The sequence below is a fragment of the Barbatula barbatula genome, assembly GCF_947034865.1.
Source record: "Barbatula barbatula genome assembly, chromosome: 21".
Taxonomy (NCBI): domain Eukaryota; kingdom Metazoa; phylum Chordata; class Actinopteri; order Cypriniformes; family Nemacheilidae; genus Barbatula; species Barbatula barbatula.
The window spans coordinates 3,086,835-3,114,610 of NC_136784.1; the positions used below are offsets into that span (position 1 = coordinate 3,086,835).

The window sequence follows — 27,776 nt, forward strand, 5'->3', positions numbered from 1 at the left end:
TTGAAAAGACGAAAATAGCTCTGATGTTCTAACCATGAGATAAAGAGAGAAAAAACTGAACGTTTAATAGGAATGTTGTGTGTGTGTTTATACTCACGCGCCGTTCGCAATGCTTCGCTTGCGTTTTTGGTACATGGCCAAACCAGCGCCGATCAAACACAGAATGATGACAGCAGCAATGATGCCTCCAAGTATTGCCCCGGTGGAGCTGGCCGCCTGTGGTGGCAATGGTTCATCTAGAAAAACAAGCAAGACACAAAATCAGCTTCATATATATATATATATATATATATATATCTATAATATATAAACTTGGCTTTGTTGTCTCTGAAAGAATTAGCACTTACATCAGATTAATGAGAACAGAGATGTTTGCGTTGCCTGAAGAACTCATATCTGTGCAGTTTTTGATATTGAACATTTGATTTTGATCTTATATGTACAGCAAGGTAAGATCTGTGGCAGATATTTCCGTCTGATCTCAGTAACGCATAACTATTTTACAAGGAAGATACTTTGTATGAATATGCATTCGTGCATTTGTGAATCACACAACAACATATCGTTGCCGTCCTATCGTTGCATCTCCATACTTGGTGCCATAAATCATTATCATTAGTTTCCTTTTATGTTTGTCACTAGATATATCTAACGGATAAAAGTATTAAAAAGTGCTTGTCACAGTATGCAACCATTGAAAAAGCTCAGTGTTTTATCCACATCCTGAAAAACAGCCAATTTGGACATACAAGGAACAGCAGCGATGTGATTATTATCAAAATGCAAACACAAAGACCCGTCCTTAAACGTAACCTCTGCGAAAGCTGAAAATACTCAAACGTGCAAATGAGAAACAAATTAGCCAACTAGTGAAACGGTAGGAATTGCCAATGAGATTGTGTTTATTTATTTTTACTATCAGGAGAATAAATTGAGAGTGTAAATGTGTGAACACCGTGGTATTCAAACCCTGCATTTCAAGCACTTAAAACCGATTAGTAAGGTGGGGAATGAGCGCTCAACCCATTTTTTGGACATGTCTGTACTATAATTTGAATAATTCCTTTAGTGATCAGGCGGCAAAACATGCAGCCCGTGTGCAAATAAACAACATTATCAGTGGACGTATTTCCTTTCTTAGTAAATGATCTGAGGTTGTGTCACTGGTTGCGCCTCGACCGTAATCTGGTTGAAGAACTACAGTAATATCCCATGGCTTCTCATGGTCCCCGGTGCGGTTAGACATTTAAAGCTGAATTAATAAGGTTCTTTACAGTGCGCCTCGGTATGAAGGGGTATTCACAGGCAAAGCTTGATAAGACTTGCTGCCGGGGTGGGTATGCTAAAATTAGTAAGCCCCACTGCTCTCAAAGCGACTGATGAGATGTAGTGGGGCGAGACAGAGAGAGAGTGCAAGAGAGAGAGAGAAAGAGAGAGAAAAGGAAATTGCTGGCACTGAACATTCCTATTGAAACTTGTCCATTGTCATGCCAATAAAACACTCTTGAAATAAGTTATGAGGTAGCCGAAGTAGGAGAGAGAGAAAGACAAACAATGAAATGAAGAAGTAGATTTTGTGGATCTCCAAAGATACAACACAGTGCAGTACCGATGTTATCCGGGGGAGGCGCTTGCAGTTGCAATTTTTAAAGATGAGAATTTCTTTGTGAGCTTTTCTGCTTATTTTCAAAGGGATCAGATTAACCTCCTTCCAGCTGAAACAAAAAACACACGACACGTGGTGACGCGTAAATGTATAATATCAAAACAAGATTCTTGATGAAACTGGGCATGGTGCCACCGTAATGCATGAAAGCTCACAAACACTCACACAGGGAGCATAGCGGGACTAACACAATATTGGACACGTTAAAAAAAACTCAGTCGTCTTTCAACCGCAGTGTCGAGGTGGAGAGACCAGATGACAAAGATGAACGCTTGAAAAAAAGAGTCTTTATTTGATAAAGGCTGATAACCACACAGCACGAGTCCTGCGTCTGCGTTTGTTTTTTATACGCTGGATATTAAACGAGTCTTTGTTATCGACATTTTCAGTCTCCAGAGAGAGCAGGTGAGATGGAGTTTTGCTCTGTGCGTGTGAACTTATCAGTGCGTTTTATCACATAGATTAGAGAAAGACACCGACTTAAAACTTCATCGCAACAACCGTGCCTGAACATGGAATCACCGCATATCGTGCAATTCAAACAACATCTTCACAAACTGCGCGCTGTTACTTAAGACTTGTCTAGATGCATCGCAAACCACTTTTCTTTTCACATTTACACCGTTGGAGGGTGCTTTCTCCAAAATAGCAATACATTCTGTACATATGATAAAGGAAGGTTATTTCAAGTTGCAGTTTGTTTGTGAAGGTGAAGGAGGAACTCTGAAGTCGAAAGTTTCTCACCCAAATTGCAATTTTATTAGAATGAAGACGCAAGAAAACAAAAAGGCTGGCTGCACTAAATATTCCCGCAGACGGAGCTGAAAGTCATGTTGCTTTTGCTTAGTAATGTCTCTCGACAACCTTCACCTCACTGTGATTTTATTAGAAGGCTCAAGAATAAAAACACAATATACCGCAACAAGCAATAAGCAACCGCTCTGCAAATCCACAGTTATGAGTACAAAGCAGACAAAGGCAAGACACGGAAATAAAACAGAAAGCAAAATGACCTTTTTTCAAAGACAGCAGGTGCTGTATTAAGAAGTTCGAGAAGGACAAAACGAACCGCTTTGCACTACATAGGTCACTTCTCCAGTCGTTCAGGTATAAACTTTCTACACCTTTCAGGCCGCAGCATTCTTCCCCACGGGCCTCTCCTTGCGAGGAGACCCAACCCAGCCCTGCTTGTGTAGGAGGAAATTAAAACACACGCGAGTGTAAGAGGTGGGTGGACATTTCGAAGGGACTGACAAAAGACTCATTGTTGAAATAATAATAATTATCAGCGTCAGCTTGACTTCTGATTCATCCCATTATTTCCCATATTCTTATACCATTCCGCCACTATACTTAGCCTCCAGAATTCGAAATAAAGACAAGTGGAAGGAGAGGAAGAGAGAGAGGTTATACAGCGCTGAGCTGCCCTTAAAAGCTTTATAAAGATCATGATAATTGAGACGTGCAGCCTGAAATCTGTCCACATGCAGAAAAACAGCTCCACTCAACCCGCTGCGGCCGCTGCCTAAGAGGATTACACACACGCACACACACGGAATTTTCACTAACCCCATCCCTATTTGTGTGACCTCTTAAGTTTTGCTTTCACACCTTCTTCTCCGATGGGTTCCCGCTTTAACAGGCAATTATTTGATTGGATGTGTGGTTTGTGATGGAATTTATTTGTGTCTTAAAGAGACAGTTCACCCCTAATTCTTTCATCATCTCCTCTCCTGTCATTCCAAACCTGTATGACTTTCTTTCTACTGCGGAACACAAAAGAAGATCATTTGAGGAACGCTGTGACCAAACAACCCCGTTGACTTCCGTTGTATGGACACTGCGACATTCCTCAAAAGATCTTCATCTTATGATCTTCTGTGTTTCAAAGAAAAGAGTCGGGCGTTGAACAACACGAGGGTGAGTAAATGATAATGATACCAAAATCAAACCTTGCTAAACACATTAGGGGAGTGTATTTCGAAGTTAAAATGGTGATTAATACATTCAACGTGCATTTTCTTTCCATTTCTGACTGCAATTTGTTTCGGAATTTAGCCAAAGTCATACAATGCGGTCCATGTTTGATCCATCTGGCACCCCATTCAGCCCATTAAAGACATGATGTCCATCACGTGACGTCTCCTTCCCGACTTTCACACATTCTGTCTTGTCAAACTAAATAGAAGGATTGATTCTTTTCCATAATAGCGTATGTGCAGTGAACCGAATGAATGGGAAAAGCCTATTTTTTTCAGGAACGGGAGAGAACAATGCAAGTTAAAGTCAGCATCATACAGTCCAATCGCTCAAAATTGCCGTCATTGAGTCGCCTGAAAGAACGAGCACGTAGTAAAAAGAAATTCGAGAACAGTCTGTTCAGGACCCATTTTGGCCGAATACATTTGGTTTCACGGATCAGATGTTTTCTCCAACAATTCTGATGGATTTTGGTAAACCAGACGGCATAGACACCAATAGCAATGCTTCAAACACATAGATGGGAATGGGTCGCATTAAAGAGTTTGTAGAGAGCTTTAACACAAGATCTGTCTTGGTTTGTCTTTGGTGGCTGTGTGTTTGTGTTCGGGTCTGTCTCAACGGTGGGACTTGCTAGATGGTGTCTTACCTCCCTGATGGAGTGGTTACCTGGATACTGAATGCATAAATAATTGGGTCCAAGACAAGCCAGCATGTGTGTGTGTGTGTGTGTGTGTGTCTGGCCAGTCTCATGTGGTATTGCAAAACACCTGCGTGTCTGGCAGCAAAACTGTATCCAACAGTTTTGATGCAATGAATTAATAAAACAAACCCTCATTGACTTGCACTATGGTCGTGTTCTAACATGTCCGTGGGCTTTCTGTCTGATACACCCGTTTATAGAACATAAAAGCATTCTTTTTGGTTCACTATAAGTACAATACAAACAAATGAAGAGATTCCTAAAAATATTCCTAAGAAAATGTCCTGTATGCTGATCCCAGGAGAAATATGCTACCACACTAGCTACAATTGAGATGTTGCATCCCATTCAAGAACGGTTATTTTTAAAAGAGAAGGCTTGGAATACTGTTATTAGGAAGCACAAGTATTGCTCAAACTCACGTTTGGAATTTAAAACCTCCCCAGTTCACAGTATTCAACTTCAATATAAAACATATTTCTATATTTTTTTTAATATAAGCACTTTAATATAGACCAATTCTAACATGCAAACAACACTGGTCCAGATGCACTTCCTGTTTCAGTTTTTAGTCATTTCTTTTTATTTGTCCATCTATAATAAGTCCTAAACATGTTCATTTAACATTTTGATGTAATTTTAAATCTTATGTCATCGAAACGTCTGTGTAGTGATGAAAACTGAAACAGGAAGTGCTTTTAGACCCACATGTATTATTTTCACACAGCCAGACACGTCCGAGCAGCCACGCTGAGGAAACAAGACATGTGTTTACATCCAGAAGTGCTGAGAAACCATCAAAAGAAGAAGACTTTCTGCATACTGACAGTATGAGTGTTGTGTGAACTGCTGTAGAAGCCGTGTATGCGCGCTTGTCTCCAGATTTTCACAACATTCAGCATGTGAGCTAATCTCTACTTATCCAACACTTGGCTGCGCTCATTCGAACCGTCTGTGGATTAAGACGAATGACAGCGAGACGGCAATGTGTTTGTGTGTGTGTGTTTGTATGAGTGTGTGTTGTATTCCTCTCATGCTACTGACCCTATGACAGCTGTCCTGTCTTTAAAGGTAAAAGCACAGAGAGGTTGAAGACACAGCTCACTTAGATACAAAATCGATATAAAATCTGTGTGATTTTCATTCTCTGTGAAAAACTATAGGGGTAGTTTGACACTGCTGAATGTTGACAGTTGTTTTCAAATACAATGAAAGTAAATGGTGACCGGGGACTCCGAAACTTTAAAAACTACACAAAGGCCATAAAACAAAACCAGCTATATTACAAATCTTCAGAAGCCACATGACAGCTTTGTTTAAAGGTCCAATGTGTAATGTTTTGGAGGATCTATTGATAGAAATATATCTAAATATATGCCTAAATATATATTCAGAGGTGTATAAAGACTTTACACAATGACCTTACCTTAGAATGGGCTATTTCAATCTACATACCGCGGGTCCACTTGCATGAAATTTGCAATGTTGTTTCTACAGTAGCCCTAAACGGACAAACTGCTCTACAGAGCGCCTTTCTTAAATATGTTATCTCCTCGGCAAAGAAGTAAAAGCCCTGTGTCAGCCCTTCGTAGCGCTTTGAAAGGGAATGGCGGAGTGAACTGTTGGGTGGAATTCAAAACCACACCGCTAGATCCATTCAATTTCATACACTGGCCCTTTAAGGAATATACAGTAATCATTATGTACTAATAAATCTTTCTTCTAACACAGCTTTTGAGATTTATATTGCATCAAAGATTTTCAATATATAAAAACATTTGGTCTGTTTGTCAAAAATCCATCTTTTGGCTTTGAAGATAATATTGGCTTTGACAGCCCCATCACAATCACTTTAGTTGGAGAAATACAGCTCTCTTTTACTCAAAGGACAAAAACAAACCCGTTTGAAGCTACACGAGGATGCATATTTGTTTTCTGTAAGGGCTACGTGTCTCAACTTCTAGGACCCCTTCTAAACACAGTCATCTCTCTCTCTCTCTCTCTCTCTCTCTCGCTCTCTCTCTCTGTAGGGGACCAATCTGCTTTCTATCCGTTTGTATTTCCCTCTCTGTATTTTCTAAATGTCACGCAAGCAAAGCGCCACCCCCCTATAACTCATTCAAGGATGCTTCCTCTCCTCCAGCATCCTTGAAATCCTTCCATCATTTGTATTTCAACATATGCTGCTCTTTAATGTACCTCACGCACTGGACACGGTCTATATATTTTATGATGTGTGATGGTTCATTTTGGCCTCCTGCTCTCTTTGAATACCTCTCGAGTGGATTGGGCTGTATTGTTTGAAGCCCATCTCAATATAGGCACAATTTGTCCTTCGCTATTTTATTCGTAACCACTGGGATCCTGAAGTCAAGAGCGCACACAGACTCCTCCATTTCTGTGGAATGACTGTTTTCTGCACGCTCTTCACTATTCATGAGGCGCTCTGTTCTGCCCGCCCTTATTGTATGTGCAAATTTTTATTTGCTGTTTTCACAGGACTGTCATGCGATGAACCGGTTTTTATATTTTTATTTGAAGACGCATACAATCACTTAATGATTGCTGTGTTATCGTTTCTGACATACATGTTATCAAAACAGTTTAGGCTCTATTTTGGAAATGAATAAACCTCAAGTACATCACAGCTATTAACAGCTACTATTAAATTCATTTTTATTAGGGACTCTTTGTTTGTCACTCGGTTATTGGTTATCTAATAAAAAAAAAGTGCTGGTCAACATACAAGGTTTCAGAAAGACAGCGACAATTTGCCGCTTCCTAGTCGTAGAGCACTCATTGGACGGACATCTGTGTGAGAGATGAGTCATCGATAGTTCTGTTCAGTTTCCTAAAAGAAAACGAGCGTTTGGCAAATATATGCATTTAATATTGTTTATTTTGTCAACATGTATACATGAAAAAGTCGAACTAAAAGCCGCCAAAAACCGTTGATTTCTCTCCCTTTTATTATTCCTGTTCTTTTTCTCATGCCATGTCACGTTGCGCTAAAACTAAATGCCACAGCTCAATTGTTTTAATGTGCTTAAACTCCCACATCACAGTCCGTGCCATGTTTCTCAATCTTTTCTATTCCTCTCTCATTTTCTGCTTCTCCTTTTGTTTAGAGCTCAGCTGTACATAATAAATTCATCTGGTTTTAGTTTCTGGATCTACCACACGCCGCGAGTGCGAGACAAAATGGCTGCCCGCCTCTCGTGCCTGTTCTTCTTTCATTATCCACTCAACATGTTCAAAACAGACTTTTTAAAAGGTTATTACGATCAAGGACCCTCTTCTGTAACTCTCTTTTATATATGGTCCCAAATAATTACCTTGGAGATTAAAAAAGGCTGTTGATGCTGCATTACAGGTTTTTCAAAACAGAAAAATGGCTTATGGATCTCTAAAGGATTGGAAGATACATGGTATAGCAAAAAACTGAAATAACACTTGACTTTTAAGCCGTTATCTCTCACTTTTCATCTATTTTTGTTCCGCCTCATGTCTACCCATCATTCATCTCTTCATTTCATTTCTATAGGAGGCAACTTGTTTATGTTCCCGGGTTCAAGGTTGAGACTAGGCCATCCCCATCCTCATCTCCAATGAACCAAACAATCCATTACAGAACACACCGGTGCCCAGCGTTCCTCCAACAACATCCATCCATCCTGCGATGCCTGCAGCACAACTCTGTTTGATTTTCAAATGATTTACACATATAACATGTATGCATTTTATATCGTAGTCATGTACAGACGCATCCAACCATCAGGCCTCTACTAAACTTCACTGTTTGCATACAAGAGTAAGACACAAGAGAGAGAGAATGAGAGCAGAGGAATATTTGGGAAAGCCTGAAGCTCACTTAACCTCCATTATGGGCTGTGTATGCAACCCGGCTATCTAGAGTACAATGATGGAGCCATGGGGGATATGACCACTCGACCAACGTCTCACTTTAATGGAGAGCCCTATGGCAATGGCACGGGCCACATCCTTCACTCATATGGTCTTAACTTCTTATCTCATCCAGGGGAGATCCCACGAGGGTTGAGAAAAGGAAATATGAATAATCAGGACGGCAAGATGGAGGAAAACAAGGCAGAGAAAACAAAGGGCTGTACATATTTCTTCTCGCACTCGAGATCAAAGACTCCCCGGATGCAACCTGACTGTTTCCTTGTCTGATGCTAACTCAATAAAAGTGTTTCATTAATATTCATTTCATTCAAATCTCCGGCTCCATTCCATCACAATGAGAAAAAGACCGCATTGAAAAGACAGTTATTTCTCTATTGTGAGAAAACGTGTTTGCAGAATGTGTTTTGGAGCTTTCTAGATTTTAGAGCGGGGACCAGAAAACCAATCAGAAAATGTACGTTCCTTATTCCAACGTGAAAAGAGATACGGTGAGAGCGCACAATGGGAAGCGAGTGTGAAGATGGCCTTGGTCTTTATTAGAAACAATTGACTTTTTATCTCAAGTTAATATTACGGACTTAACAAAACTCATTCCGACAGCTCTACAGAATATAGTGAAAGCGGAAGTTTAGAGGAAACTGACCTCTAGCCGTTCAAGACCTTTGGGTTTAAAGACTGCCTCCGCAATGTGTGCGCTCAAGTGTGCATTCAAACAGCGCAATATGACAGCGATATGCATTTGACTAGATTTAAGCAGTAGATTTACATCGATTTTTATGTGCACTTTCATCCCAGGTGACAAAAGAAATACGTTGTGTTCATTTCTATAGCGCTTCTTACAAATTCCAAAGTTTTAAAGCAGAAGTTGTCCAACATTGTTAAACAGACAAACAATACATTTAGATATACTGTAGCAATCATTATAAAAATACAGAAAAAGAGAAGAAAATTATATAAAAAAAATAAACTTTAAAATCCAAATTAATTATCATTTTTCATTTATGATTTGGCCATAGTCTGAAATGTAATTCGGTGCAACCTTGATTCTTTTTTCAAATGAATTCATTTCCAACATTTTTCTTTACAAATCTTAAGTATTTAAAGCGTTTAGAAACAAAGTATTTGCATTTCTATGAGTTTTGGTAAGTAATCATCTCATATTTTTGTTTTATAATTTTGTCTTCTTAAATTAACAAAATTAACAAACTTATTTTTAACTTATTTGTGTCTTCATATACAATCTGATTCTGATTAATATTTCAGCGTCTAAAATTAGATCTATTTTTATTTAAAATCTTTAGATTAGATTAGATTAAACTTTATTGTCATTACACATATACAAGTACAGTGTAATTGAATGCAATTATTGATATTTTTGGTCGCACCACATGATTACTGGTCATTATATGTCATTGACCCTTATTTACATTTTGATTGTCAAATTATGGTGTGTATTGTGAAAAGCGCCGTACATAAACATTTCTGGGTTTCTAAACTGGTAAATGTCCACTTGTGATTCATAACTAGTTGGCCAAAATGTATTGAAAGAGGTCAGTCTTCAAAGGTCGGATGCTGGTCGGATGCTGGCAAAAATGTTTGCCTCTTTGGACAAAACCCAGTCCTGAATTTTATACATCTAAAATAATATATATGACAACATAAACATTCTGATCTGGGTTTGTTTGCAAGGAAATGACAATGCCTCAGAAAGCCCATTTAAAAAGAAATGCAAAGAAAAACAATGACACAATTTACTCACGAAAAGCAACCCATCTCCCTGCATAAAATCCTCTGGTTTTTCCCACTTACTCTCATCGAGAGCACAAAACACTCACTCAGCCTCGCAAATGGACATCCCACTCATCACTCCATTGAGTGCTAGTGGCCCTATTAGCGTCATTAGCCGCTAATACAACATACATTATGTGGAGATGATGGGCATAGTACAGCAAGTTTACTGTGGCTGCGAGTAAACAGTCAGGGTCCATTAACATCTGATCAAAGTGCATTAAGAAATGGAAGTTTGCATTTGCAGCGGCAGAGCGAAATGTTCGAGTCAGCGTCTCGCAGCCAAGCGTTCGTCCCCCAGGAACTATCCTAAATGCATTTGAATGCAAGAAACAGGAAATAATCGCTTAATTGTCTTCGGTTTTGATGCTGAATGGTCTGAAAGCTGCCAAGAGAGTCTATGACTAAATAGAATTTTAAATTTGTTTGTATTTTGGTTCACCTGTTTTGTTTGTGACCAGGATAAAATGATTTGCACTGGCTGTGAATTGTGTAAAGAATCAAGTACATTGATATGAATAGGAGCGTTACATTGGGATTTTATGCGCAGTCAGGCACATCGATATAGCCAGGGCCCTTACAAGCATTCATTTTGGAAGATTCCCTGAAATGTGTAACTTTGTGCGATGTGTTGATGTAATTTCCACTGATACAGGAAGTTTCTCCCTTTTAAAATAGCACTTAAATTACTTCACAGTCTAGAATGTGATGAGAAGTGCAGAATAATGTCATAAAAGTCGTTGACCGTTATTTGGGGAAGTAAGACTGTAGGTTTTAAAGTTCCTCCTCTTTTAAATGTGAATTTTGTCAATATTTTGGAGCACACTTCCTTACACGGTAGATATCCTTGAGGCATATTACACTAAAAACCAAAATCCCCTCAAATTTGATTTCATGTGAATTGTAATTCGTGACATACTGCTATATAAATAGGATGTATGCACGCATGACTATATTCTGGAAGAAGACAGGTTAAACGGATTTGTTAATCTGCAATACAAAACAGTCTGTCAGATGTCGAACTGGTGATGTCTTGACATTTATGATTAGAAAAATGCTGTTTGCATTCCTATTCAGTAATTTAACAGAAGGAAACAATCCTCATGTTTCTCAAACATACACCAATATGATGCTAAATCGCATGTGACATCTTGCAGACGATGTGAACATTTCAATGACATTTGTCTGGAGATGGATACTGTATATAGACCACTACCCAAAAGTAAACACTGGTCAAGAAGCACTTCTGCTTTCATTTAAATAAAAAAAATTCAATCTTACATACATAATGACATCTTCGCTTAACGTTTTCATTCGGTTAGACATTTTCTGTTGGTTGTATAGACGGCTTCAAAGCAACAACATAAACGTCACTGCACATGCCCTGACTTAACTTCCAGTACACATCCACAAAGTATATAGACCCTGCAGGTTATTTCTGATAACAAGCAAAATAATAACAAGTAAATTACATTACCTAGCAAGTTAAAAGTATGTGTAGACTGTCTTATTTTGGGTCCCCAGAAAAAGTGGCTAAATTTAAATGTGACAAAGTTACACGACCCATTCAACAAAGAGCTAATTTAATAACATGTATATACATTAAAATACGACAAATAGTTTATTAAACACAACATAATAAAATATTAATATAAAATAAAAAGATATAGCCTAAACAGTAATATTATTGGCCAAACCGACAAACAAACACAGACTGGAAGTTAATTTCGGGCCAGGCATGTCGTCTATGTTGTTCAAACCTTTGTTCATTGTTATATAAACTGAAACAAGAAGTTCTTCTGAACCAGCGTTGTTTATGTCTTCCGTAGTCGTCTATACACAAAATAAAATACATTTTATAAATAGAAAAACCAAGAACATTTGTGACGAGGACCTGTGTGCCTGTTTTACAAAACTTGGTAGCTATCCGTGTGGCTCTGGGTTGTTGCCAAGTCTCTAAGAAATTCTAGTTTCTAGATAAGTCTCTACTCCAAGGTAAGTCTATTATATCTGCCAGGTGTAGACTGTAAGTCACATTTCTTAGAAAAGTAATGGTGCACATCTCCCCAAAATGGCACATGATTTGAAGCATCATTCAAGTCCGTAGCGGTGTGAGATGAGTTATACGCCAAATAATATTTGGCGCTGGGGGGTTTGTTGGAATCAAGTATGCTTTAGCCAACGCCGCTAACTCTCATAGCAGCACACACACACACAGAAGGATTTACAAGAAAATGCCATTAAAGTCCATAATTATGCACCACCTATTCCAAACACACACTATAGCTCTTAATATACTCTCCAGTCACAGCGGGTAGTAGCTTTTATTAGCATATTAAACAAGCTGACAACTCATTAATGTAAATTTGGTCACAGTCACCTTGAATTTATGATGAGGTGAAACACCGGACGCCAACTAGAACAACAACAGTGTGCATCTGTGTGTGTGTGTGTGTGTCTAACTTTGCCCCAGGCTACATTCGGTCTGTCTGCCAGCTCTACTGTACTGAATTTCCCTCACTCAGTTTAAAATAAAAATAAAACAAGAGCTGTGAAGTGACGCTTTTAATGGAAGAGGCTTAAAAAAGCAAAGCTTTAAAGGAGCGAAAACACACACTTTTGTATGCTGACACCTTGACGGGTTCGCACAAGCTTGACATACCCAAGTCTGCTCCGGAGGCGTGTCAGACCCGGTTGCCATGGATTCCGAGAACCCTCTGCACCGTGAGAAATGAACACACACGCACGCAAAATCTCACAGATGCTCCTCTTGGTCACACACTCATTCTCTCTTTCAGGTTACCCTGACACACACAGAATAGAGATACCATCTATATTTTTCACACACACACACACACACAATCTCTGGCACTACATTCTGAAGCTTAAAATCGATGCAGATTCGCTTCAAAGTGCTCTTCGGAAAATCCTGCCCCATTAAAAACAAGCTGCCAACCTGTCAGCCATTTTCCCTCACTGTGCACTTAAACACTACGAGGACTAAAAAACATAATTAGTTTTTCCCGCCGTAGTTTTCTTCTCGGCTCTTTTGTAAAAGCATTTGTGCTTTTACTTTCAGATGCTGTTGCAAATGGGCGGCATAATTCCATAGTTTGGCGCACCGGGAGTACATTTGCCAGTGAATTGTGTCGATATCTTCACACGGGTGTAAGAGAAACGGGGGTTTAAAAAGATGGAGGAAAAGGCACATGATAGATGCGTGAAAAGATGTATCCTGGGGCGATTACAGGGCGCTACATTAACATGCAGGTTGAAAGCGAACGAGGTCGACGACCGCTGGTCAGCCGATGATGTGTTTACGAATGAGGCAGAGAAATGGAAGTTAAATAACTTGAGACAAACTCAAACACTAAGTCACTCAATACAGAACAAACAAGACTATTCATATATACACAGCAAATGAAGTCAGCCCTCGAGAGAGGGAGAGAGAGAGAAATAGAGAGAGAGAGCTATTTATTATATATTATTGCACTCAAAAGTCAAAGACTACTGACTAGTGAAAGTATTTCTTTACGCATTTCAATTTTATCATTTTTTCTTTCAAATTAGATATGTTCCTCATTTCGTGATGTAAGTTTTTTTATTACGTTATCAGCATAACATATTCGAAAAGTTAAATTAATACGAATTTCAGAATTGAATTGCTTTGCCCCCTTTTGCTTTAATGAAAGCACTCAATCTGGCATAAAATGTACTGTTTATTTCCAGGTTTAAAAGTGCAGGAAGCGATTTCTGAAATGGCGTTGACTTTTAAAATCGATATGCACGCACGCACGCACGCACACACCCCATCCAAAAGAAACACACCACTGCCTTCAATACACCGCCCTTAAAATAAAGAATGCTGCTTGCTCACTTTCATTGTCAATCAAATATTTTACACAATTGTTTGTTTGGATGATGTACTCAATTTTCAACATTTCAACGTTTCTTGGAAATCGCTTTAATTCATCCTTTAAATAGCCTCAGACTATTCTTCTATAGCTTCAACCAAAAGACGCATTAAAGGAGAAATGTGGAGATTTTAGCGGCATCTAGCGATGAGTTTGTGAGTTGCAACCAACGGCTCACTCCATCTCTTCCTTTCGAAGCACAACGTTCTGGTTTCTTTCTCTAAGGAGATTAACGTATTTACTAAACGCTCTGAGCTACTGTAGAAACAACGTGACAAATTCCATGTTAGGGGACCCGCGGTGTATGTAGATAGAAACAGCTCATTCTAAGGTAATAAAAACATAACACTTTTAAGGTCACCTTTGTGAATTAAATTGCATCTCTGTCATAACATACACAGCATTTTATACATAACATTGCACAGTCGCTATCAGAAATGAACACATCATGAATTATGTGTGAATTATAATTAGATTTGTTGAGTGGATGCTCGCTAAAAGCAAAGCAATGATGTCCAATTCCATTTCATCAATGAAAACTCCTCATTTCAATGAGACAAAAGAATTCCACCTCCAGAGGGCTGAAGCTCCACTTCATTTTATAGTGTAAAATGAGCATGCTTTTGTAGAACAGAATCTAAAACATGCATAAACGCACACGCGCGCAGCTGTTTAGCTGCAACCCAACACACTGAAGGAATGCCTCGAGGGATCGACATGTTTCACCACGTTAAAGCTGAACACTACCTCAGAAGAGCAGGGTAACAAAAAGCTACACTGACAGCCATAAAGCTTGAACAAATGCATTTCACACGTACACACAGAACATGTCACATGCATAATGCAGTCACACACACACACACACACACCGTGGGATGAGTGTGCAGTACTCATATATGGTATAGCATGGACGGACACACACACACTGTGGTCAGGATCCATCTGGAGCTCTCAGCTGCTGAGAAAGAGACATACACATTCTCCCCTCTCGACTCACTTTTTTCTCGCTTTCTCCCATCTGCCATGTTCTTCCTCCTCTAATTGCCACCTATCTCACCAATAGCACACATATAGACATCTTAAAAGCTATACTGTATTAGTGAGGATCTCTCGTGCACTCTGTGGTTTTCATCCTAAGATAATGATATTTAACTATACGTCAACACTACCTCTGTATGTAACTCTCACATAACCCAGCAGATATTATTACACATAACGTAAACCATAACATGACCGATATTATATATTTATATATAATAGCTGTATGGTTACATAAAGAACCTTTAACATTCATTAGTGGTTCTTTGTAGTGGAAAAAGGTTCTTTAGACTATTTAAAATAAGAGAGATGGTTCTTATAAAACCGAGTAAATTGAGCACCAAAAATGGTTGTCGGGCGGCAGAGCTGTGACTATCTTTTTCAAGCATCTTTTTTAAGATTGAAATAGCTAGGACCACTTTAACGTTTTAAAAAATGGCCGTCTCAGAAATGTGATCCATCTGTAAAATCCACGCTAAAGTTATTAAAAAAAAGGGACAAACTGCTCTACGGAGCATGTTAAGTAAATACCTCCTTTGACAAAGAAACGGAAACTTGATGACATCTTAATCCTCTGTCATCCACCATAGTGCTTCTAAAGGAAGGAGTGAGCCATTAGTTGCAATTCGCAAACTCACCACTAGATGCCACTACATTTCATGCGCCGGACATGCACGGAAACGCGTTTACACGGTTGACTGCATGCAGACAGACTTGAATGCTATTGTTTATTCTCATCAAAAAAATACCATTATTAGAAAAAACTGCATTGCTTTAATTGTGAACTGAATTCACAAGGACGTCTCTGAATAGAGGTTGTCAAAGCTGTCTCACTTCACCTGAATATGTATACACCTAGATGTACACGCAAGAAAATAGCCACAAGAACTGAAAACACAAATATTAAACATGTCTACAATCACTTTTGACTTGAGTTGAAATGTCCTCAAAGATAGACAGACAGACAGAATTCGGTTTCTGATGTTCTGAAAGTATAGATGTATTTATTCAGTCTTTTCTGATATCACTAACACAATAAGCACAGAACCACGTCCACACAAACACACAAAGCTGACGGTAAATATGCTTCTTACTCTGTGAAATCTAAACGCACTTTGGGTCTTTTATCAAACACAGGCAGCTCACACCAAAAAGTCAACATCAAGGCTGTGTACCCACCCACACACATCTCTACACATACCGAAGCACAAATCTGAATGTTTCATGCCTTAAGACTAAGTGTGAGATTAAAGCTCGGCAGCATGGGAAATACAGCGTTTAATCCACAAACACACGCACACCTTCATTTCATCATAGCCGCTATCATGGTGTAATTATAGCTGGAAGACGGAAATCCAAACTACAACCACACACGATCCCATCCAACACGTGTAATCCTGCGCAGAACATCTCACGGCCTTGAGAATGGATATCCAATTCGCAGTTTTAACAAATATTAAACAAGGATCTGATGAAATATTCATCGCTCCTATTAAATATGAAAAGAACATCCAAACCTTAAAGTAATTCAAAGACAAAGTGTGCTCATAAGGTTGCAAGCCATTCACAAAACACACCGTGGTACCGTATATAAAAACAACAATGAATGCACCAAATGGTGGTTGTGTGTGTTTGAGCAAAATGTGTCCATACAAAGGCTTCATTTAGTTGTTTTGAAGTTAATATTTAGCTTTTCGGTGTGCGTATGCGTGTTCGTGTGTGCCGTTTCAGGCTGTGATGCTGAATTCATGGGGAGAGACACAGCGGGTCTTACAGATGGCAAGAAAAACACTTCTGAAGGTCTTTAAAACACACACAAAGCCTCACATGATTTCAATCGCACATTCAAACACAGATTAAATGGGAAAACTGGGCCGATCGTGAGAGGAATGTTTTGAGTTACACAACGCTGTTTAACTGTAGGTGGACGTATCTTCACATACGCACACTTAGTCACACATTATTATGCAATTTCTTAGTCATACTTCACACATTAAGTCGCTACACAACTGAGTGGAAAAATTGCCAATGAAGTTCTGGGACATTCTGCCAAACAGTGATAATAAAGTAAACAGGAAAAAATACAAATAGAAAAATAAAGAAAAGAAGCGAAAGCACGTAATAATAGACTACGTTAAAGCAAAATGATTCAGTTTACGAAAATTCACGATCGCTTTGTAGAAAATGTTCCGGAAATGAATCATCGTCTTGTATGCATCACTGAACTGAGATTGAAATAACCCTGTTCAGCGGTGAAACACAATGAGACAATTTGGCTCGCAAACAATTGAAATCTAAAAGAAGTGTTCCTCCAAAAAAACCTTCTTCCACTGAATCCAAAATATTGGGTTTTTTTTAGTACTGCAAAAGCAAATTGAACAGTGGCTGTCATAGGGCTGTGCAATTCATCAAAAATGAATCGTAATGGTAAATTTTAGCCTTCATCAATTAGAAAAACAACATAATCGAGGTGAACGATTATTGTGCCGCATTCCATTTAGTAAGGATCCTCTCTTTTCTTGTAGTATAAATCCACAGCGCAGACTTTCCTTTACAGTGGGTCAGCAGTGCAATTTCTTTACATTGCTCTGAATTTAACTGAAAAATAAAGGTTTAGTTTTATTTTCTATGTTGTTTTAAAGGTTGATGAGTAATCGTGTTAAATAATCGTTATCTCCGCATTGACCCAAATAATCGCGATTATGATTAATAGTCATAATCGAGCGGCCCTAGGCTTTCATGCTCCAAAAAGGGACAAAGGCACACTAGTGCATACTGTACAAATCTAACATCATACAACAACTTTGTATAAAGAACAGACCATTGCATAAAGAATCGCAACTTGTGCTTTTACCATATAGAAAAACAGCAATGTGAACATTCTACGAAACATTTTTTGAAGGAGATAAAAATATTCCCCAACAGAATTGGCTCTACCTGTACTCTGGCCCCCGCGCAACTCATTCAAAGAAACGTCAAGTGACATGTGCCATTAAATCAAAGGGTGAAGCCGTATTACGCCATTTTCCCGTTTACATTTCTCTGCGCTGATTGATGGGAAATTCAACACTTTTCTTCCTGATTTAAGTCTCCCTCACGACTCTTCAATCAAACCAAAACATCCTTTGACGGACTCCATTCAATACACGGTGCGCCACTCCATCAATTATAATTATATGCACATAATTGCACGGTCTCAAGACTTGACTATATATTAGCACTCCGCTTGCCTTGCAGTTATCAATCATGGAGTGAGAGGCAGAATGCATTGTGGGTAATGTGCAGATAAGTGGCGCGTGGCGCACTTCTGAAATGAGAAGGCCAAGTGCCGTGTCTGCTTCTGGAGTTTTGTTTTGGCCCAATGTACATTCAAGAGTTCACGCAGAGGAGAATGTTATGGCTCAGATGTTGCTCTTTTATGGCTCAGGGTTCTCAGCGGTGTATCAAGGTACATTTGTGATATTTCTGATTCTCGAGAGAAATATCTGAGATGCAAGAGACTTAAAGGGATAGTTCACCCCAAAATTCTGTCATCATTTACTCACCCTCATGACATTTCAAACCGGTTCTTTCTACTGCAGAATGCTGGTAAAGGAAACCCCGTTGGTCTCCATTGACTTGCACTGGTTTTGTGTCCATGCAATAGAGGTTACCAACATGTTCTTAATGACAAAAGTTACATTTCGGGGTGAACTATACCCTTTAAGCAAGTTTCAATTTGCTCTGTATTAAATATATTTGATACCTAGGAGAAACAACTGTGATATTAAAGGGATAGGTCATTCCAAATTGAAAAATCTGTCATTATTTACTCACCCTCTTGTCATTGCAAACCTTTCAAACAAAAAGAAGATATTTTGAAGAATGTTGGTAACCGAACAACGGCGGTACCCGTTCGCTTCACTTCATTGTTTAAAATATCTTCCTTTGTGATTGCAGAAGAAAGTCGTACAAGTTTGAAATGACAAGAGCGTGAAAAAATAGTGACAGAATTTGCATTTTTGGGTGAACTATCCCTTTAAAGAGACCTCCTCTGATATCTTTCTAACGGGCCGGTTCCATTTACTTTTCACTATCAGCCAACAACATAATTTGAAGTTCATATTACTATACACATTACGATTTCCTAAAAGCAAGTCACAAAAATATCTCATTTAAGGTCACAGGTATGGATGTGAACTCTCTAAATTAAACCCAGTCGAGTGCTCGTGTGTTTAGCCATCATTTCATCGACGTCCAAATTGCTGAGTTGTTTACTCTTTAATTACCCATTCATTTCCACCAGAATGACCCATTGCGGCTGATTTGTGGACCTGTGGGGAACATTTGTAGACAATTTGTTTTACAGTATGTTTGCACTGCCAATTATTTTCCCTTCCAAATTTGTTTTGAACATTCAATTGCTCTCGCCTTCTCAGAAAAATATCGCTTCTTCAACATTTTTTACGCGGGTCTGTAGATTTGACTGATTTCATCAATGTGTAACAGCCCGACTTGTCAGATGTCTGTGCCTCGCCATAATTTATCAGATTTGAGCCAATTAATTTGGCAGATGAGAGCCTTTACATGCCCTCCACACTTTATTTTTATGTAATTGGGTTTTATCTTTATGATGAGGGGGGTGGTCTGTTAAATAAATTGCGAGAAATGCTGATAGCCTCTATTGTGTGTACAGAATGCATGGAAAGCCAGCAGCACATTGACTGGTTTTCACATGTCATCATTGGTTCAGGTGTGCACCGCCGTCCTAGTCGTCCATCACGCTAACCTGAGGGGACTCGCACACGGGTGGTAAGAGCCACAGCGTGAGCAGCGCAGTCCTCCTGTGTGCCGATTTATTCCATAGCGAGTTTGTTTGTGTACGTGGCAACACAAGCTACCAGAAAACGATGGGAATAAAAACGAAAACAAATATAAAGAAGTAGAGAACATGAAATGCGCTGTCACGATGTTCGGTGAGTGATGCGTTATATCAAGCCATCTGACAATTGGATCTTTTGTGCTACCGTGATCTGAACCACAAAAGAACGAGAGAGTGTCAACGTAAGACAGAGAGGGATGGGGATGGAGGAGGAAGCCCAGATAAAAGCACCATATTCTGATTGTATAAGACCATGATGATTGTATGAGACTTAAGGGAGATAGACAGAGATAAAAGCAGGAAAAGATGTGGGAAGGTATTAGTGGCCTTCAGAAACCTAGACATGAAGAGAGAGAGAGAAAAAGAGAGGCCAAACAAAATCACCAAAGCAAACATCAAGAAAATAAAAGTACAGAAGGTGGAGAAAGAGCGCGAGAAAGAAAGAGAGAGAGAGAGAAAAACTTTAAAACTCAATATTATTCTGTTATGTTTTCTAAATCAATATATTATTAAATTCACACATACACAAACATATATATTGAGCAAACTAGATGTGGACATTTGATACACACACACACACACACACACATTTCTTAATATGTATATATTTAAAAATAAATGGGGTATACATTGGCTGTTGGTTAAAAGTAGACTGTCGTGATATCAGATTTTACACGATTGCAGTGGCCAAAAGAAAGAAAGAAAGAGAAAGAGAGAAAGAGAGAATGAGAGAGTTTCTAAACATTGGGTCTTATGCGAAACTTTACAGAGATGCTGAATCATTTGAATACTACATCGCAAATTATTTACAAGATGTCGATAATCATCGTTTTTATTGTCAATACTGGTAGGATTTTGTGACACCCCATAGTAGAACGCATGATTTACCATTTGGCACCAAGTGGGCTGATGTTGATTTAAAAAAATACCATTAATGGTTCCTTGAATAGGCATTTCTGTGTGTTTTATGCAAATTAACAAATAAATAATTCGGACTTTCTGCAATTTCCTAAAGTGCACAATGCTTGAGTCAAGAGGGGCGAATAGTGCGAAAGAGCACAGAATAGAATAACAAAGCCATCAGAATCATTAAGGCCTGTTTCTGTGCGCATGAGGGAAAGACATTGATTACGGCTGAAAATGTGAGGTTAGGCGGCTGAGCAGAGGAGCAAAATGAATAAAACAACTGAAAGTGAGAGAGAACTGAAACAACGCATCAGCTCCTCGGGTGAAATGAAGGGATATTAATAGCAAGGTGTTGAATTCTCACACAGAAAACGAGAATGAAAATCTGAGACAGGTGATGTTTCCAACTTCCAGACGGCCAGGGAATGTTGCGTAAACAGATTTATCAGATGTTCCCCTGCAGAAAATCTGCTGTACAAACTAAAGTCTGCTATTGTTATTTAAAAGGCTGTTCATATTTAACAGAGAAGGAAGTCGATAAAGGCTTATATTAATTATGAAGGCGCTTGATATAATCGAATTACCAAATTCGGTCGCTGCGACGACGCATTGTTTGCGCGCTCATAATATCTCGCTCTGTGCTTATTCAACCACTCTATCCAATTTCTCATTCCCATTGTTAAAGTGATGAGATAAGGGAAAAGAAGTGTGTGAAAAATGAGGTGCATCATTTCGACATTCTGGGTGCGTTAGAGATGCGAAGCGTGTGTCATGTGGGTGCTACGCCCGCGTTGGGAATTGTGCGAGAGGCGGAAGCAATGGATTAAACATTGAATGATCCGCACGCACACACACAAAACACTGCATCAAATAATTTCCATCTCGCAAAGCTATTCTTAGTAGCTAGACTAACCTAAAACTTTGCCAGTCAAACCAGAGGGTATGAAATATCACACTTTTAAACGTTCGATCTGCCAATCCCATCCACTTAATTCACTGACAGCTGCAATAGAGGGTATGCACGTGCCGTCACGTTACCACGTGAACACTGGGTGGCAAAACACTCAGCAGAATGAATGTTTACAATATCAGGAAACGCGATTCGGCGCAACATTTCAGTGTCCAGGAACACCTGATTCCTTTGTAAGTCGTAGGGAAGCCGCAAAGATCGCCATAGAGCATTTTGAAATCACAGCCATTTTTCTCAGGGTAGCGTGTCTTGGCGCTCAAGGGGACATGTTCACGACCCAATGCATACTCTCTATTAAAGGATGAACATCCGCCCGTTTGGCTTTTTTAAACATCAAGACCGCATGCACACGCGCAAGTCCTTTCCAAGTTCCAGAGCGACGCAAACCGTCAGTTGCATGTGAAAGGTCCACTTGTACTTCGCAACACAGGTATGTTGCTAAAATCTGTCTGCTGAACATCATAATTAAGTTATAATGAGCAGAAATAATTATCCAGGCAAATTCAAAACAGCGTCCCAAATGCGCCCACCTGCACGCATTTGCTTACAACACAAAGACACATTCACGCCGAGATATATTCATTCTAGGGGTACGGTATGTGACATTTTTGCATTAAATGCAAAATATATTCTAAATAGATGCAAAATATATTCTATAGAGATAAGTAAACAATTATTGTAAGCATTGACATTCACTATTCACAACTTCATTCTGTTTGCATTCAGTTTTTTCGACTAAAGCAATCTGCTCTACTTTTACATGAGGCAATTTACTGTACATGTAATGCACATTTTTAAGATGTAAAACACGCTATAGAACAAGTCCGTAAAAAGGCCTACACCCACATTTAATGATCTTTTGATCATCATGTGATAAATAACTGCTGCCATGATGAATAGAAAATGCAAACATCTGTTTGAAAGAAAATCTGAGGTAATATAAACCAAAAAGAAATCAACAATGAAATATGTATACTCATGATGCAGAACATGTATCGCCCGGTTCCGTGGCATTGCAGGTGCTTAGTGGATAAGATGCTATTTGTGCCCAATTGTTGTATAAATTAATCTACAGACAGCAAGAAACTGGGACACATTGGGCACAAATTCCGACAGTCTTCAGTGTGTTTTCTGAAAAGTGTCCAGCTCAGGTATTGCGCTCTCAAAGAGTGACAGGCAGAAAAAAGCAAAGCAGTAAGAAAGAGAAAGAGAGGACGACAAGAGAGAGAGGCAGTGAAAGGAAAAGCTGGGACACGGGTGCATTTCACAGTCTCCATCGTATCGCTTTCTCTTCCAGCAGAGAGACGTAGTGTTCCAGTCTGACTCTCCTGTCACGCACTAATGGATGTCTGCAGATAAACACACACACATAGACAAATTCCCAGAGATACACACTAAAGGTGTGTTTCAGATGTGTCATCCATCAAAACACTAAGGCAGATACCAACGCAATAATACAGTTCCGAATCTTGCCGGAGGTGCTGCATCCGAATTTAAGAAATCGCTACGGATCAATACTCCACATTACACAAACAATTTGCACCAAACAAGTGCACGCAACCTTTCTGTTGCACCGGTGGGCACTACTAGCATTTTGTATGACATGAAAAGCATATTGTCACTCCAGCAAAATTAAACAGATTTGCTGCAAGCGTTCTGAAACCAATGAAGAAACCAACGGAGATGACGGTCGCGTACTGTAGGTAACAGTAGGCCACATTTGTGGTTGTGGTTTTTGTAACTCGACTGTGTTCGACGTTGTGTACAGAGCACAGCACCAATGAGATTTCACTACGGGTGATGCTACCAAGCATGACGCAAAAACAATAAATTGCAAGCGAAAAACTAAATCCAACTAAAATATCACGGATCACTGCATCGCGGGCAGCTTCGTTTGTTATGATGCGAGTGTTCTTCTTGTTTTGTTGCATTTTACAAGAGACACTAAAGGGCGTTACATTTACTTTGAAAGACAAAGGGAACACTTCCGAAAAAATGAAATCTGAAATGTTGCATTCCTTTAGTTACATAACCAGCAAGAACACAGCCAGTTTATTTAGCCATTTATGTACCGTAGCATTTAATGTCCTCCGTTTAATTACTGCTCATGGTTTGAAAAAAAACACAAATAATTGGCCTAAATTGTTTGATTTCAATAACTCTGCATGGGTGCAATTAGCATAACTCATTTTACTGGGATAAAACACAAACGTTACATTTTCAGCAGACTCACGGCGAGAGTGACTGTAATTTATCTTTTGACTTTTTTTATTGCTCACTTTTCAGTTTTTCTGTTCTTATTCTATACTTTCCCTCTTCCTTCATCTTCAGTAACAAACTAAGGAAAGAAATTACATTTCTCTGTATCGCCACAATAGTTCTGCCGTTTTCAAAAAAAACGTTTTGAAAGCTATCTGATCTTTACAAGCAATTTAGTCTAGTGAATTTAGTCTAGCAAGTCTAGTGTCACAGAAATCCACAGTACTGTTTTATGTACAGACCACTTTGGAAAATGCAAGCAATGCTTATCCAACGCTGGTCAAGAAGAACTTCCTTTTTCAACAACAGAATCAAAATGTTAAACGAATATCTTTAATTATACAATTATGTAAGACTTTGTAAGTGCTTTTGAACCAGTGTTTACATCTGACAGAGTGGTCTATAATAAATGGACCAGTTACTAAAAAGAGGGGTCCGAGACTTTGTGTGGGTAAAATATTTCCATCTTCTTGTATCAAAATATTTTGTGCACTTCTGCTCACTGCACTAACTGTACGCCACAGCCCTCCCACACTCCTCAAATGCTTTTTCTTCTACTGGGGTAGCTTGACTCCAGCTTAACTACTTTGAAACTGTAGCGTGTCAAGCTACTCATACTTTAAAGTAGCTTTCAACAATGACACCACATGCCTCACATCATACCATCCGTCTCTATTACATTCCCCCTCTCTCTCTCTCTCTCTCTCTCTTTGCAAGTCAACCTGTGAAAAACAAAGCTCAGGTAAAACAGTATTTCTGGAAATACTGCTGTAGCACTTCAGTGAAGAACATGAAAATCGGTCCTAAGCGGCTTTGTCTGCATGAATGAGGGAAAAGTCCCACGGAGGGCGACTGTGGGTGCGGGGGGCTCGATGTTTTAGTTCTGGGGAGACCCCCGCAGAAGAGGAGAGGGATGAAAAACAAAAACACAAGAGCTTGAGTGCGGAGGCTTTGTTTGTCCATCTGGATTTCATATATTCGCATGTGCAATACAGTCAAGAGACATATAAGCTTGTTCTCAAAAGTCATACCAGGTCTGAAACATTCACTCTGCTGTATGATCTATGAACAAGAAAGACAAGCTGCACAAAGTCCATCCGCGTAAATAAACACATAATGAATGATTTACAGTATAACAAACGACAAATCAAGTCTCAACTGAGTTAAGAGTGTATATATATATATATATATATATATATATATATATATAAAAAGCAGAAAGAAAACCGCTCTTATCGTAGAGTTGCTGAGGTGGATGGACATTTTCTGAAAGTTAGCACCCTCTGTCACCCATGTGAAAAATCTAATTTTCCAGCCTCTTTTGTATCTTTTTATTGCAGAAAGTACCTTTAATCTTATACCACAACCTCTTTATTTTCTAGTTCCGTGGAAAGCCACGCTTTAGAGCTACTGTCTCTAAAGGTTCCTTCAGAGAACACGGAAATTAAACACACTTCTCTAAAAAGCCTGCAATGTAACCTCAATAACTTTATTCTGCAAATAACCATGACCCAAGATCTCCACAAGCTAAACATGGGTTCTTCTTTGCTGAACCTAATGGACAGTTATTACATTTAACCCAGGCCACGACAGACTATATGCCCACTACAGACGGCAGCCGAACACGCGTCACTGAAATATAAGATTCAAGTCACAGCCAATCCCATTCCCCCATTAGCTGGACGCAGACAGACCATTAGGAAACGTCAATACTAAAGCAGGCAGACAGTCCGATGTGCCCCCCAACCTCTCTCTGTGAGGTCATCCGTGCCGGGTGGTGGAAGATCAGAGCATCAAGCAGAAAGGCGTGAGAGTTCAATTCCACGGCTGGAGGGCAGGGAGCGTCAGACGAGGGATGATTGGGTTACACTCCTGATCCGTATACAGCAGCACTTACACCACCGCAAATATATACAGCATACACGCATTTACATTTTACATACTGTACCTAGTTTCCCCAGAGGCAGGCTTTGCTCCTTATGATGGTTAATCAAAAACACATTAACATTTAGCACGGCTAGAAGCTCCCCTGAAACCTTCAGCGAGGAGGAAACTGACCACATAAAGCACAGGTCCTACATTAAGAGATTCAAGAGAATCTTTTTAACATGAGCGAATCAATAAATGCATTGATCACACGCCAGAAAAGTTCAATTTTAGCAAACGCATTTGCTTGTCAATTTTATAATATTGGTTTTAATCTCCTCCTGGTCAACACAATATTATTGAGCCGTCCTGAAATAAACACATTTACGGACTGTGGTTTATTTATTTACTGTATATTTAATTTTCTGCATTTTCTGAGTCATCATTTACTCACCTCACCCTCATGCCTTTCTTTCTTCCTCAGAACACAAAAGAAGATATTTTGAAGAAAGTCGGTGTCGGCACCCATTCACTTCTGTTGTATGGACACAACCAATGAGTGGTTGGGTGCCATTAACAAGATTCTTCAACATATTTTATTTGTGTTCTGCAGAAGAAAGAGTCACACGGATGTGAAATGACAAGAACATGAAAATAATAATAATTAACAGACTTTACTTAAAAGCCTTTACTTAAAACATTATATTTGTTCGTATTGTGTGTTGCAATACATTAAATGTTGTTGTAAAGGTCTTCAACCAAAATAAAAATGCAAGTAACAAAGAATTGATAAGTGTTATAATGTATCAACTGCAGTTACAATTATTCACGAGGCATTATAAGGTGCATTACAACATCAAAACTACCTTTATAATGCATTATACATATATGCTTTAAAAATGTTTACTTACTGTTCTCTGATTCATAACGCTAAGTGCATCATAATGATTCATTATTATAAGTTGAGCTGTCGAGTACGATTTTAAGTCAGTTGACTTCACGTTTACTTCCATGTAATCCAAAGTAAACTGCCATGTTATGTTTTAAACCTATTTTAACCATTAAAGTTGTAATGACAAGTCTACCTATAGAGAGAGCATGAAACTAGCAGCTGCCTTGGAAATGCACGTATGGATAAAACGCATAGCTCGACAGCACTGTAACTCCATTTGAATATAATATATTTATAGCCGTCTACACACTGCAAAAATGGCACAGAAGCTGTTTTATGTTGATTGGAGTGTATGCATCAGTGCTTTCTTAAAGAAACACAAATCTAGTTTTATTTTTGGCCTTCTGCCTCTTTAATAAGAAGGGATGACAAAAAGAATAGTGTAAGAAATCACGAAGAGAAACGGGATGGAGGTACTCTGTGTCACCAGTCAGATTTGTCACTTATCTCATCCCAAGATGAAGTACATGAGCTAAACGCCACAGATTTTACACCACATTTATTATTGATGTTAATGGATAACATTTCGTCCATCCGACATGGTTTCAAAGTTCTTCAACATCTTCAATCACAGCATGGCATTGTGTTATGGCATTAAACATACATTTAAAGTGATAGTTCACCCCCGGAAAAATTAGCTTTTTTCATTTATTCACCCTCATGTCATTACAAACCTGTATGACTTTCTATCTTCTGCGGAAGATATTTTGAAGAACGTTGGTAACCAAACAACAATAAGCCCCAATGACGTCCATTGTATGGACACAAAACCACTGAGACATTTCTCAAAATATATTTAGTGTTGCACAAAAGAAAGAGACACATATAGCCAAATTTTAAGACATGCGGGTGAATCCAATATTCTTGCTTCCTCTTCTGGTTTGAACCATGGTACATCTACATCATCAATCCGAGCACATGAACTCAGGTTAAAAGCATCTAAAGT

At 39.0% G+C, this 27,776-nt stretch overlaps 1 protein-coding gene across 2 annotated transcripts in view; it reads right to left on the reverse strand.

The window, feature by feature from the left end:
• The window catches only part of pvrl2l (PVR cell adhesion molecule related 2 like), a 96,952-nt gene that overhangs the window by 6,953 nt on the left and 62,223 nt on the right, over nucleotides 1-27,776 (reverse strand). For both annotated transcript variants that reach the window (XR_013788159.1, XM_079484905.1), the window contains exon 7: nucleotides 98-236. Coding sequence is in view for 1 of the 2 variants with exons in the window: in XM_079484905.1 (XP_079341031.1) it covers nucleotides 98-236 (139 nt within the window). In the remaining variant the exon portion in view is untranslated. The remainder of the gene's footprint in view (nucleotides 1-97; nucleotides 237-27,776) is intronic.